The sequence below is a fragment of the Pipistrellus hanaki genome (assembly GCF_964339955.1).
Source record: "Pipistrellus hanaki genome assembly, chromosome: 5".
NCBI classification, from domain to species: Eukaryota; Metazoa; Chordata; class Mammalia; order Chiroptera; family Vespertilionidae; genus Pipistrellus; species Pipistrellus hanaki.
In genome coordinates, this window is record NC_140507.1 from 45,438,046 (window position 1) to 45,452,978 (window position 14,933).

Here is a 14,933-nt window from a genome sequence, read left to right on the forward strand (position 1 = left end):
GTTCTCCTCATTTATATCTTCATCTACTTAAATCTAGATCCATATCTGTTAAAAAAAAAAAAAAAAAGTGAACACTAGGAAGACTTTACTCAGTGATGACTAACTGAATTTTTTTTGCTGAGTCTAACCTTGAAAAACAGTGATAATTAAATTCTACAAACAAAATTAATCATATCTACTAGTAGTTACAGATTTTGCCTTATCAAACTTTTGACCAAAACTACTTAAAGTATAAGGTACTAGCTAGAAATTTAATCAGATAGTTAGTGCTAGTTTACCTCTGCATGTTCATAACCCATACACGTAATCTATAGTCACATTTAAAAATATATAAGTTCTATAAGAGCAGAGATGCTTTTCTCTCATTCTCTGCAGCAGCAAACGTGCATATGTGTGTGTTCAGACTCACACATGCGTGCGCGTGCACACACACACACACAGGCACATGTACATATACTAGAAAATCAACATTGGAAAGTTCCCTGAACAGTTAGGGAAAGGAGAGAGACATTGTGGTGTCATAGAAACAATCTGGACTTGCTAAATGCTATGGGTTGTTCTACTAACTGGGAAACTGGAACAAGTTATTGATAGCTTCTGGCTCACTTTATCTTGTCTTTATATTAAGACAACATTTGAAGTTTACTTTTACATTAATTATTAGTATAATATTTGTTTGAAGGTAGAGAAGATGATAATGCTGAAGGGAAAGAATAAAGCTTTAGGCTGGAGAGACAGTGGTCCAGATTTACGGAGGGAGGGGACATTTCTCACTTTTCACTCTTACCTATAGTTTGAGTTCTTTAGGGGGGCTATAATTCAAACTTACTGTGAATGGATTTGTACAGAGATTGAATATTATCCAGCTTTAATAGGCAGGTCAAAATGCAGAAACAATATGGATATTTGAAAAAAAAATTTTGAAAATACAGCAAAGGAAGCAACAGTCACAATACAGGTGGAAGTTCCTATCGGGCATATGTGCTGGGGAGGCTGGGAAATTTCATGTAGGATCTCAACCAATTGTGATCCAATCCTGAACCTATCCAGCTAATAATTAAGGCATGGGCTCATCATGCAATCAATTGTAAATCCTCACTCTTGAAGAATCAGCAGTCTTTCCTTTCCCATAAAAGGATGAATGTTGATGACTAGGAATCATAAATTAAGTTATGAAAGTAAGCTCATTTAATGGGTTAGGGTCATAGTTTTTTTTTAATAAGTAAACAGCTGGTCTGAGTGTTTATACTAGCTGAAGTTAAAAAATGATTTGTGATTTTTTTCCCCTTTGGTTACATATTTAATTACTAACTGTTGTCAAGTATATTTGTTAGGTGACATCACTAAGAATCTAAAATTGTATTCCATTGCCCAGAAAATTAAATCAGATTCCTTAGCTTGATTGAACATCACATGCAATCCAAATGCCTCTTCAAGTGCATTTTCTTTCAATACTTTCCAGTCAGTGGTGCCTCGGGTTTTCTTACTCTCAGATGGTATTATTTATGCTGGATCTGAATTAGCTGGAATATGCTCCTACTTTGGCTTCAAATTTTATTCAGTCTTTAGTATTAACCTCAATTGCCACCCCATCCAAAGCCTTCTGTTTGCAGCAGCATTTATTCATTCTTATTTATTATTCATTTATTCATGCATTCAAACACTCCACAAATATTTACTGAGTACCTTCTTTGGTTGTCCTTTCCTAAACATGAGTTTTATTGCAGGTAGAGTCATATCCAAGTAATTATACTGAGATTGTATTTTAATGTTTATTTTCCCGCCTCTGTAAAAGTGATCTCATTATGGCAATGATTATGGGTTGTTTGTTTGTTTTTATAAGGAGAGATTATGATAGTGTAAAACATGTCTAGGCAGGGAGTTAGGAAGCTGGTTCTCTGTCTCCTATTGGCTACAACTTAATTTGGGGCTAATTCAAATAAGACATTTATTAAGCTTCTCCCAAGTTTATTGCAGTGTTAGGCATATTGTTGCTACACAAATACATGTATTTTATGTATGTTTGTTACTGACATACATTACAAATTTATTTTATGGAGCCAGCGATCTAAAAGAAAGACCCTTAACCTGAGACATTAGAGGAATAATGTTTTAGCTCCAGATGATTTTAATGTAAATTTTTTTGATATGCACTTATATGCATTTTTATGAGGAGATGGTGAATAGCTTTTAGATGTTAAAAGTGTCACTGAGCCTTAGCTGGGTGGCTCGGGGTTGGTTGGAGCATCATCCTGTGCACCAAAAAGTTTCTCATTTGATTCCCCATCAGGAAGGGTACAGAGGCAATGAACTGATCTCTCTCTCTCTCTCTCTCTCTCTCTCTCTCTCTCTCTCATCTCTTTCTCTCTCTCTCTTTCTCTCTCTCTCAATTAACCAATTGAAACATAATCTTGGGTGAGGATTTAAAAAGAAAAAGGTGCCATTGATCATTAAAAAAAAAAAAAAAAAAGTTAAAAAGCTCATGATCTCAGTGACCCAGCTAAAGAACAAGAGCCACAGGAGAACAACAATATGCTAAGCTGAGTTTGGAAAAAGGTAAATGGTACCTGACTGTGGTCATTTAAGGAAAGGCTTTCTGAAAAAATAACTCTTGGAATATATGGCATGTATCCTTTGTCTTCAGCATCCTTGTGGGAAAAGAAGATAAACTATAGAATCTCCGTTATTCTTCCAATTGTAAAATTTGTTTTTTCTTTGATTAGATTATGACATGCCTATCAAAATGCCGGCCACATCATGGGGATTCAGAAAACATCTGTTCATTATTCCTGAAATGAAACTTTTAAAATGTGTTGTCCCAAACATATCCACTATCTTGAGTTAAAATTGCAGAATATTATAGCATTAGCTCCCCAATGTTCCATGAATGAAAGGAAACTTAACAGATGTTTATGTCATTGCTCACACTCTTTCACTTGGCAGATCAGAAAGTTTAATTCTTTAGTCTCCTTTATTGATTCATAGCATTTTTAATACCTTGATATTTTTATTATGCTTTCCATTGTAGCATTTTGGGTCTCTTCATTATCTGTATGCTTTGTGGGGGTTGGAACTATCTCAAATCCATTCAATATTATCCAGCACTTAACACATTTAACCAAAAGGGAGCTTAATAAATAATGAATGACAAATGAAATACAATGGGACCTCGTTTCTGGACCTTAATTAGTTCTAGGAGGCTGTTCCAAAACTGACTCATTTATTCCCATTAGAAATAATGTAAATTGAATTAATCTGTTACTGACCCCCAAATGATTCCATTGTAACCTTTCTCATATACAGTACATGTCTATTGTACTGTTTAATCTATAAACACTTTAAAAACAAAAAGTACACTAAATGTAAATGAAAATGTAACAAAAAGGAAAGGAAATGTACAGTAAAAATGAAAATGTAAAAATAATTATAGGCAGTGATAAAAGCAAAAAAAAACAAAAAAAAAAAACCCAAAAATATTCACAGTACAACATCCTGAGATTTTAACAGTGGTAAACTGACTCATATCCATGCATTCTCTGCTTTGTCACCTGAGCAGTGTGTGACTGATCATACAGATATCAGCATGAAAGAGTTGTCAGGTTGAGAAGCGAGTTGTTCAAGATGGGAGATGTTTGAGAAACTAAGTTATAATCTGTAAATTGCTTGCTTCAGTATAGCACAGATGGCAGGTTCAAGTCCCCACACTGCCTTGTCCTCTGTGAGTTACTATCGGTCAGTTTCTTAAACTCCCTGCCCTCAACTTCTTCATCTGTAAAGTGGAATAATTTTTCCTGATTAAAATTAATTAAGTGCTTGGGAGAATGTCATGAGTGAGGAAAATCCAGGTTTGTGGGAACCTCAAGCTTGTATATTCCTCATTCTTTTTAAGAGAGTATTAAAGGTGAATACAAAATTTGCCAACTAGAACATTTTTATGGCTTTATTTAAATTGGGAGAAGAAATCATAAATTACAGAAACAAAAACATTGAAAAATGCCAAAACATTCCAAAATATTACCATCATGGTTAGTAAACATCCGAATTCATCTTTATATACTTTATTTCTTACAAATTTTTGTCTGCATGCACTCATACTTCCTCTTTTATGTGATAATGATTTTTAATATTTTCTATAGAGAAAAGGGAAAGAAATGTTATTCTTTTCTCTACCAAAGTAAATTGGAAGTTTATTACTATTATTGATGGTTTAGGAAGTATTTTTATTTATCTTTATAATGCATTACCGGAATTAACACATTCTCACTTCCTCCAGGGCTTCACCCTCAGGCAGTTCTTGTTTGGAGGGAAGTCTGGGAGAAGTCCATTTTTGGGGTTTCACTTGGCATGATCTCAGAGTAGCATATGGTTTTCACTGCTTCCTCTTGACTCCCCATCCCCACCCTTGTGAGAATTTCTTGTTATGAGAGTTGAGGGAAAAGTGGCTGAGAGCTTAGGTCACAGTGACCCTGAAGTATTGTATTTACATCTGGAGTGTCATGGATAAGGTCCAGACACTCCTTGAGGTCTCTTGGGGATAGATTGTCCATGCAGACTGAAGGAAGTGCTGGCAGCCTGCTGGCTGATTATACTTGCTGGTAGTACCTGCTCAAACCATGGATGACTTCTAAGAGGTATAAGGTGACCACCTCTGGGGCCACCTTCTATGTCCTCCTAGCCCCCTGAGCTATGGCAGTTGCTTCTTCACTCACTACAGGCAATGCAAAATTCAGGCATTGGAGCCCCACTGATTCTGTGTTAAATCTGCCTCTCATCCCAGGTGCTCCATAAGTTAGAACTTACCATTGTTATTTTGCACTTTCATTGCCAAATGATTTTTTTTGGTAAATGCCTAGGACTTGTGCAGTGAATATCATTTGTGATTGCATATACTTTTTTTTTTTTAATTTTAGGAATAATTATTTTTCTTTACTTTACCCAATCAGGGGAGAATTTAGATGACCTGAACTTTTAATGTAATGGATTTTTTAAATGGGTTGCACCAGACAAAATTTGTGCTTAATACTTCATGAGTATATTAATATAAATCTTATTGAAATAAAAATGCTTTATTTTATGTATTCTCTTTTTTTAAATATCTTGTTTATTGATTGCAGAGAGGAAGGGAGAGATAGAAAGATCAATGATGAGAACTGATCCACGCCCCACACTGGGGATTGAGGCCACAGCTCAGGCAGAATCCACCTGTGACCTCCTGGTTCAAAGGTCAACACACTCAACCACTGAGCCATGCTGGCCGGGCTTTTTCCTTCCTTCTTAAATATCATTTGTAGAGGATGTCATTCTGTGGCCATATTCTCGTTCAGAAATGAAGAACTTGTTTTCTCACCTAGTGGGAGTGCTACTTGCTAGAGTTTTCAGCTGACGGTCTTCTCTGGGAGAGACTTTCCTTTCAAAGAGCACATGCAATCCCCAGGGCAACCAGTGTTCTTTGAGCGGAGGGGAGGGTCATAAAGCCATTGTTTCCCCAATTTGTACAACTGCAGAGGGCCACCCGGCTCCCCAGCTCCAAAAACCCAGTCACTTCTTCCTCTGCGCATTTTTGCTTTCTAGCCTTCCCCCACAGGTAGTGATTCTGCAAACCTTCCCCAATCTACCTCCTGCACGTGAATCAGTCAGAATATCCTTCCCAGAGAACCTGCTGTGAACCACCATCAATTTATTAAGCACAATCTTTTTAATAACAGCTTTTCTGGGGATGAGGATAGAGATCATTTCTATGATGTGACCCAATTTCAGAAACATTCAAATTGAAAAAAAAAAGCTTCATACAATCAAGGAAGGGCAGTCCCCACACGTGCTGTAATTGCTTACTGTGTGAATAGGCTGGCTGCCACCAATAACCTGAAGCACTTAGAAGCCTTTCAGGGAAGCCATTATCTGAAGAAAGGTTAAAGATAGTTGTTCTTTCCTTTTCTCACTGCAGTTTTCTCTCTACATGCTCTCCCAACTTGATCTCTTCTGAACTCAAGGTTTTGAGCCAATGCATTATTTCTCTAGTACTGCCACCTCTTGAGCTTCTAATTTGCATATTTGTCTGTCTGCCAGAGCATTTCTTTGATAGCCCTCCAACCTCGCAAAATTAACATGTCCACCACTGGCTGAGTCATCTTCCCTCACACCAGACCTATCTCTGTCCAATCTCAATCATCACTGCCCTGATCTTCCAAACCATAAAATTTTTCAGTCATCTTAGACTTTTCCTTTTCCTCCCTCATCTGACATAGTACTTGCCAATTTTGCTGGGACATAGTACTCCAATAAGCAATACTTTTCAGTTCCTATTGCTACTTCCTTAGTTTTGCTCCTTAGCTGGATTGCTACAATAATAATTGATTCATTTTCCTACCTTCAGTCTTGATTCCTTTCAATACATCTTTTGCACAATGGTCAAGATGAATTACATCACACACTCTGTATTTATTGCTCTCCACACCATCAGCCATACTTTCTAATTCCTCGTTTATTTGTTTTCTGACTTTCTGGGCTGTGTCCTTAGAAGAAGAATGACTGGCACATAGTAGGGGCTCAATAAATATTTGATGAATGTGTAAGTGAATGAAGGAACCAGGACTACATTTCAGTTGTCTTCCTTCTTGGCATGTGTAATGGGCAAATTACTTACTTTCTCTGGGTTTTACTTTATTTGTAAAATGAGGCTGATATTAATGATGCCTCCCATATTTTTCTCAAAGATTCTTTATGAGATAGCAATGCAATATTAATAGATGGTGGTATAAGTCCTTATGCCTCTTGCACAATCTCAAGTGCTATACATGTAAAATTTAATCTTCACAATAATCATATAATATATGTTCAATGAGTAGCTCCACTTTGCTGCTTTTGGGTGGAGGAAATGAATCAAGGTATATCCACGTCTTGAAGTCACCTCGAGAGTAAAGAAGAGCCAGGACTTAGAGGCACATAGCTGGGACCACAGCAGCCTTGACTGTGTGCTTCCTCATCCTGTGCCTATACTGAGTGAAAATGACCCTGGATAGGAATCCTATGGCTTTAGGATATTGAATTGAATAATATTGAATTACAGTAGTATCAATTACACTGAAAAAAATTTTTCATATAAATCAATATGTTTTTAAAACATTTTTTAGACTTTTATTATTGATTTTAAAAAATCCTTACCCAAGGATATGTTTATTGATTTTAGAGAATGAGGAAAGAAGAGAGGAAAGATAGAGAGAGTAAGGCATAGATCTGAGAGAGAAACATCCACTAGTTGCCTCCCTTATGTGCCCCGACCAGGATTGAACCTGAAATTTAGGAATGTGCCCCTACCTAGAATCAAACCCACAACCTTTTGTTGTACAGAACGAGGCTCCAACCAACTGAGCCACCTGCCAGGGCTTATTATTGATTTTTTTCAGTATACTTTCTAAGAAAAAATATATTATCAATAGTACCAGTATTATTGATATTATTGTAATTCAATATTATTCAATTCAGTGGTCCAACACACCAATACTGGCTTGTGATCACAAAATGTGTCAGGTATAATTTCAGATTTTTATAATTTTTTGAAGCTTTATTTTAAGTCTAGTACATAGACATTTTTTGTCTAGGTCATTGATGACATGTTATGAATGTTAGATGTGTTCATTTTTTTTTATGTGCTATTCATGTAAGGTAAAATGTTTTCCTCTATTTATATATATTTAACCTAATATACATATGTACTACATACAAAATTGTTTATTCTTCTAAAATTTGCCATAGGCAGTGGTCAATTGGCACCAATTCTAATTGGCTTGTGAGAGCCAATGGTTCAGTATTCAGGCATTTTGTGAACCAGTTGTTAAACCACTGGCTGGAAATCAGTGTAGTAAGATACTTACATAACATAAATTGGCAAATGTTACAAATCAGTGTGGTGTTTGTTTTTATTTCTGAGAGCCAGCTTACTTGCCTACCACAGACCATAGCCCTTTCATTTTTGTTTAGTATAAATTTCAAAAAAGTGTTTAAGATCTTTAATAACTTCTTATTTTTCCTCTGTACAATTTTAAGCTATATTGTTAGGTGCATGAAGGTTCATAATTAATATATCTTATTTTAGGTTGTAAATTTTATACATGAGCATTATCCTTTGTATTGCTTAGTACTTATCATTTGAATTCTATTATTCTAGTATTAGTGTTACTATACTTCTTAATTATTTGCATTTTCAAGTTTTTTGTACCATTTAAAAACGTTTTTATTAAATTATTGGGGTAACATTGTTAATAAAATTATATAGATTTTTAAATGTACAATTCTATGATACATCATCTGTATATTTCATTGTATGAATACCACCTAAAGTCAGCTCTTTTATCATTATGTATTTGACCCCTTTTATTCTCCCTTTCCCTTTCCCTTTGGTAACCACCATACTGTTGTCTTCCTCCCCTCCCTTTCCCTTTGGTAACCACCATACTGTTGTCTGTGCCATTTTATTTTTGTACCATTTCTTATAAATGACATATTTTAAACTTTATCTCCATGTCTTTTATTTTTAAAACGCAATCTAAGTCTCTGTCATTTAGTAAGCAGATAAATATTTTATCCCATTTTTTCATGTGTGGGTGTGTATACATGCATGTGTAGACTAACTACTGCCACATTATGTTTTATGTATATTTTTACTGTGCATCCTTTGTTTAAATTTTCTTTTTTGCATACCGTGGCCTTCCATTAGATAGGTTACGTGTCATTTCCTTTTGGTTCAGAAATTAAAATGATATATATAGGGCTTTCTTTTCCTGCAGTAAACTTTTCTTTTGAGTTTTGCAATTAATCATCATGAATGTATTTCACCTTCTTTAAATAATCTTAACATGAGTTTACTTCTCCCCCATTATTTTCCATATGGAGATTACTTCCATTTTGCTGGTTGGAAAGGTGTATGTTAGGTCAGTGGCTGCCCCTCGTGGTGGGAATTGGGAATGCAGTGACTGCAAGTTGGCATGAGAGAAATTTGATTATAGATGTTTATAATCATGTTGGTGATGGTGCTTTCACGGATGTATAGACTTGTCAAATTTCTGCATATCATATACCTAAATGGGTGTATTTTATAATCTTGAAATTATACCTCAATAAAGTTGATATTAAACGTGTGGTGGAGAATGTCAGCAAGAGCAAAGCTGTGGTATATAGAAAAGGCCCATTACTAGTTGCATCTCAGGTAATTATAATGATACATATAAATGTTCCAGCAATACTTTGTAGCTTGGAATTTGAAATTGCCAAAATAGATATAGCAGAAAAATAAAATGTGGGGGAAATTCAGGGTGCTTCTTAGAATATGACAGTGACTAACTGAGCCATCTGCTGGATAGGGAGACAAGTGCAGCTAAGAGGCTAATAGTTGTGACAATGAGGACAATGTAGTTATAAATAAATTAAAAATAAAATCCAACAAACATTTGATATCCACTTATCATGCATCATGGATACTTTTCTGTGTCGGAGGTATAGGACGAAACGAACTAAACAAGGTTTCTAACCTCAAGAATATCAAATTTTAACAAAATAAATAAGTGAATTAGGTTTTAAAAAAGTACTTAGATCCAAATATATTAAATGTCAACTTGTTTAATGCCCCAAAGTTCCTTAAATATCACATTATACCTGCCTTAGAGAAGCGTACTAACTAGCATTTTTCAAAAACCCACAAACCCTTTTCAAGAATGTTTGCACCTAATGATTAAAAAAAAAAAAAATACATGCCTTGGTCAGTATCGCTTAATTGGTTGACTGTCATCCTGTGCACCAAAAGATTGCTTGTTCAATTCCTGAACAGGGCGTGTACCAGGTTGTGGGTTTGAATCCCTAGTCCAGGTGCATGTGAGAGGCAACCAATTGATGTTTCTCACACTGATGTGTTTTTTCCTCCTCTCTCTCCTCTCTCTAAAATCAATAAAAAAAAGGAAAAAAAAATTTAAAGCACATGAACATATTACTACATAAAACTATACTAAGAGATATGCCTTCTAGCTTCATGTATGCATCATCATTTTCTATCTTATATGATAAACTTCCGAGGTGTTTTTTTATTCACCTTTTATGATACCATCTATTTAACAAAATTTTTTTTAAATAGTCATGATAACCTAGCTATCCAAATTTTATCACTGTCTTTGTCCTTGGCATTATAGATATTTAAATGTGTACAATTTGCTTCGGAGACTTTCCAGTATAATTTAGCAATTTGTATTGTTTTAAGTATTCCCAAGAAAAACATTTTACTTAAAAATTTATATTTAAAATACATATATTTTACAAACCATGTATGAAATTGTATTTTTTTTTTAAAAAAAGAAACATCCTACCTAATCATTTACTTTTGTTGTTTTTGATAAGCAGAGATTTATGGGCCCTATTATCATGTGTGTGGCTTTACGAGAACATTAAATACCAACTTCAGATCTTATCTTTGTATGGATTACTTTTTCAAAATCACTGTAGTAACCATGGTAATATAGTTCATATATATTTTTTAACTTACTAGTGAACACAGATTATTTCACAAAATTTTATGCTTGACATTTTCATAATATGGGTGTCAATTAATACTATAAACACAATTATTGAAAAATGCCAGTACCCTTAATTACAGCCAGGAAAATCGGAGACATCTGAAGGTATCAGTTTATCAGCTGTACTCAAATGGGACTGATTAAGAGATCCACTGGAGTCATAGGTCTTCAAACTATAAGCTGTGGGTCAAATTCACCAACTGTTTTGATAAATGAAGTTGTATTGGAACATAGCCATACCCATTCATTCATGCATGGTCTATGGCTGTTTTCACAATGGAATAGCAGAGTAACATCCTCAAGACAGACCCTATAAAGATTTGTTATTAAGAAAGCCTTATGTACTGTCTGGCCCTTTAGAGAAAATGTTTACCAATTCCTGCTTTATACAGGGGCAACAGATTTGTCCACTCTTACCTACCACTACTTTCAGACTGTTACCAAATGACTGCCTTTTCTCTGAATACACAATGTACTGTTTTGTGTATGTTCTTGCTCAACTCTTTCTTCCAACTAGAACGTTGTTTCCCTTTAAAAACTCATGTGTAAAATCTGCCCATCCTTTACGGTGTGATTCCAATATCACTTCCTCCATGAAGTTTTATAATAAAAAGAAAATAAAATTCCATGAACGAAGCTCCCTTACATCCCCTAACATATTTGCTACAGCCCCTGCTTTTCTCTTTCTTGCGCTTGCCTGGCATACACAGCTATGATCTGTGATTCAGTCCAGCTTTCTACCTATTCCAGGCCTACCTGTTCCTTGCAGCTTAATGTGGCTGGAGAAAACACACACTGATCTTACCTCCTGGCCATTCATGACCACAAACTTCCAATAGGCATGGCTCTCATTCCATACTTATTTTAGTTTATTCTCTTTATTACCCTGATGATGATTTCTTTCATTCTCCTCTGTCCTCAACCCTTAACACATCTTCCCCATCGTCACTCTCTGCTGATGACTGTTAGTCTTAATTAACTGGGAAGACCAAAGCCATAGTTGAGAACTTACACCTCCACATCGACTTACCTTCCAATAAAGGACAGCTACCCTCCCTTACATCCTTTATATTATACATTCAATTTTGGTTCGCCCTCATTTTTAGTGTGCTTGAGTGAATCGATAAATGTCTCTACCGTATAAACTTATATTTAGAACTCTTGTTGTTAAGTCTATGAGAATTTATTTTACATGTGCAACGAGGCAAGTAAACAAAGAGAATAAAACAAAGCAAAACAGGCAAGTGTTAGATTATATATTTTCTCCGTGGGATATTCAATAACGTTGGTATAGAATGTATCATATTTACAGCTCTTTTCACAAGTCACTGCAGAACTGAAGCTTTTAGAACTGGCCAGATGTGTTGATGTGCCTGTCCACTCTTCTTGTGTTGACCCCTGGGCAGTCTCAGTGCCAGTTATCAGGTCAACAAGCACTGTGCAGTGAGACCCAGTCACAGGACTGCCAAAACTTACGGTTTAAACTCTGTGAGCTCTCTGAGGGTCAGGCTAGAACTTAGTCTTTTTGTAATTCCCAGCTGCAGGCATCCAGGTGAATGAAGGACAAACAAATGATACTGATTAAGAGGGAATTTTATACATGCAAATCGTATGCCAGGCTTAAACACTCTTCAGTAGTTCTCAAAAATTATGGCAGCAAAGGAAGTGACAATGTATTTCATCCTTATGTTGGCCTCTCATAAAGTAGTGAACCTGGCTTCAGCCACTTCCCTCTGACAGGTTTTTGGTGAGAGTCAACTGAGATAATGCCCATGGGAGAACCTGAGTTCTGCTTTGGAAGACCTGCTTTTATGCTAGCAGAGACGGTGGCTTTTTACTTATTATCCACTTGGAGTGGGCCTGGTTCTTCGTACAGCAAGGAGCCTACACTTTCCAACCACAGAATTTGTGAAATTCCTTGCATGCCTCCTCACCCTGTCCAACCTGAATTGTGAGGTCTCATTTTATGGCCACATGCGTGATATTTACCTGACGCAAACTGCTTAATCTCTCAGAACCTCAATTTCTTCACTGTTAAATAAGAGTAGTATCTTCCACATTAACAATATTGCCAGGATTGAATTTGATAATGTACATGAGAATAATTTGGTAAATCTGAGAGAACTAGGTAAGCAATACATAGCCCAATTAATATTACCATCATTGATAATAATTATATTAATAGTACACATTGAGTCCTGAACAAAGAGAAAGGAATAGAATATTTTATCTTTTGAGGTTTTTTTTGTTTTTGTTTTTGTTTTTTACCAACATGGATCACACACACACACACACACACACACACACACATTTTTTTTTCAGAGAGAGAGAGGTGAGAGAGAATCATGTATTGGTTGGTCTCTAATCTTGGCTGTCTTAGACTTGCTGTGGGGTCCAGATAGCTTACCAAATGCTGCTAACCCTACCCCATAGGATTTTTGTGAGGATTAAATGTGATGCATATATTCAGTGACCAATAGAGTGCCCTTGGGGAAAAAATAGGTGCTTAATAAATATTAATTCCCTTTCCTTTCTTCCCCTCACCCCTTGTATTTTATTTGTGTTTTTAATGGATCCTTATTTCCCCTGGATTTTATTATAGGAAGTATTCTGGATGGATGGCTGCTGGAAACTCATTGCCATAGTCAGCTCTTCTTCAATATTTAAGGCTTTATCTGGGCATTGAGTAATGAGAATTTCGGTAAGAATAATTAGATGAAGATAGTACTGTATATGGACTTTTCTAAATGGTCACTTAAATATCAGATATTTCATAATGTGACTCTTCTATAGAGATCTTGGGATGTAACAGATTTCTGTTCTCACATGGATTTTTCTTATTTTGAAAGTAAATATAATGGGTTTTTTAACTCTCTTAACAATCTTGATATACTCTCTGTGTCTTGCTTGTAAATGTATTATTTCACTTACCTCACTCTTGTTTTTTAAATATAGATATCCTCAGTGAATTGTGCAGTATGGGTGTTTGTTACTCATCCCTTCAGCATAGACTAAATTAATCACGGAGTCTTAGTGGTTAAGATGACAGTCAACACTGCCATCTGAAATTCTAAAGCTTTGACAACATGGAAGAGGCAGACAAAAGTATCTAAATTCTGGGAGGTCCTAAGAGAGGTGATATTTCTAAATTACCAAGAAAGGTTATTATACAGTGGCTCTCATGATGGCATGAGTGTCTTCAGTTGCTTCCATTTCTATCCAATTTGTTCTCCAAATGATATTAATTTATAATTAATTTTTATACAGTTGCATGAAGTTAATCTAGAACTATAAACCTAGGTTAGTATTTTTGTTATTAATCTATGCTACATAAAATACATTGAACTATTTAAAAATGAAAGAAGGATGAGGAGATTAAGGATAATAAAAAAATTAGTGGTGATATTATTAGATTTGAACATTTTCTTAAAATGGCATGTATTAAAAACATATTAAATAATTTTGCCCCCAAGAAACAAAGCTGGAGGGCAGGCAACACAGCAGATAAATTCTAGTTTTATTAATTCTGAAAAGGAAGATTAATTCTTAAATTTTGATTTACAGATATGATAAACTATTAATTTTAATATTACCTTTTTAACTAAAATATTTAATCATTTTCTCTATGACTTTTTTTCCAGAAACCATATTTGAGGAGTACGTCCATCCAGTGCTATTTGTGTTTACTTCTGAATAGTCATTTCTTAACTGAGGCTGGCATTCATGTCTTCATTTGGGGGTAATTTTATCTTTAGGCATAAATATCATCATGCTAATTGCCACACTTCCTCATTATCTTCCCTATGAAAAGGTGTATGTTCAGTTGGCTTACACCTTAGGTAGTCAGTATTTGGGGTATGAGAGAGGGCTGATTATGGAGACTCAGGAAGTTTGGTAAACACTGACCATTTCTATATTCTAATAAGATCTTGAAGAATATTAACATTCTGCAGATAAAATGGATCTTTTGGTATATAACTACACTTGAAAGTACCTTCCTTATTAATATCCTGCATGATTTTCATGGCTGTAACAAAATATATATTTAGGATTCAGTCACGTTGCTTTTTTTAAATCTATTTCCTGACACTGGCTTCTGCTATCCTATGAGCCCTATCCTAGTTCATTTGGAAGCATTCCTTCCTTTCTTTCTTTCTTTCTTTCTTTCTTTCTTTCTTTCTTTCTTTCTTTCTTTCTTTCTTTCTTTCTTTCTCTCTCTCTCTCTCTCTCTCTCTCTCTCTCTCTCTCTCTCTCTCTCTCTCTCTCTCTCTCTCTCTCTCTCTCTCTGTCTTTCCTCTTAATAAACATTTGTATTTTCCATGCCGATTAACTTTTTCCTTCTTTCTTAGATACAACTAATAAACCACACGGCTTGAC

The 14,933-nt window shown here is 35.3% G+C and overlaps 1 protein-coding gene across 6 annotated transcripts in view; it reads left to right on the forward strand.

Annotated features, from left to right (window-relative positions):
* The window catches only part of IL15 (interleukin 15), a 60,059-nt gene that overhangs the window by 36,747 nt on the left and 8,379 nt on the right, over window positions 1-14,933 (forward strand). For 3 of the 6 annotated variants that reach the window (XM_084884277.1, XM_084884276.1, XM_084884278.1), the window contains 2 exons: window positions 13,159-13,257; window positions 14,198-14,295. In XM_084884277.1, the coding sequence (XP_084740403.1) occupies window positions 13,246-13,257; window positions 14,198-14,295 (110 nt within the window). In that variant the 5' untranslated portion in view covers window positions 13,159-13,245. The remainder of the gene's footprint in view (window positions 1-13,158; window positions 13,258-14,197; window positions 14,296-14,933) is intronic. The other 3 variants (XM_084884274.1, XM_084884273.1, XM_084884275.1) reach the window with 1 other exon arrangement.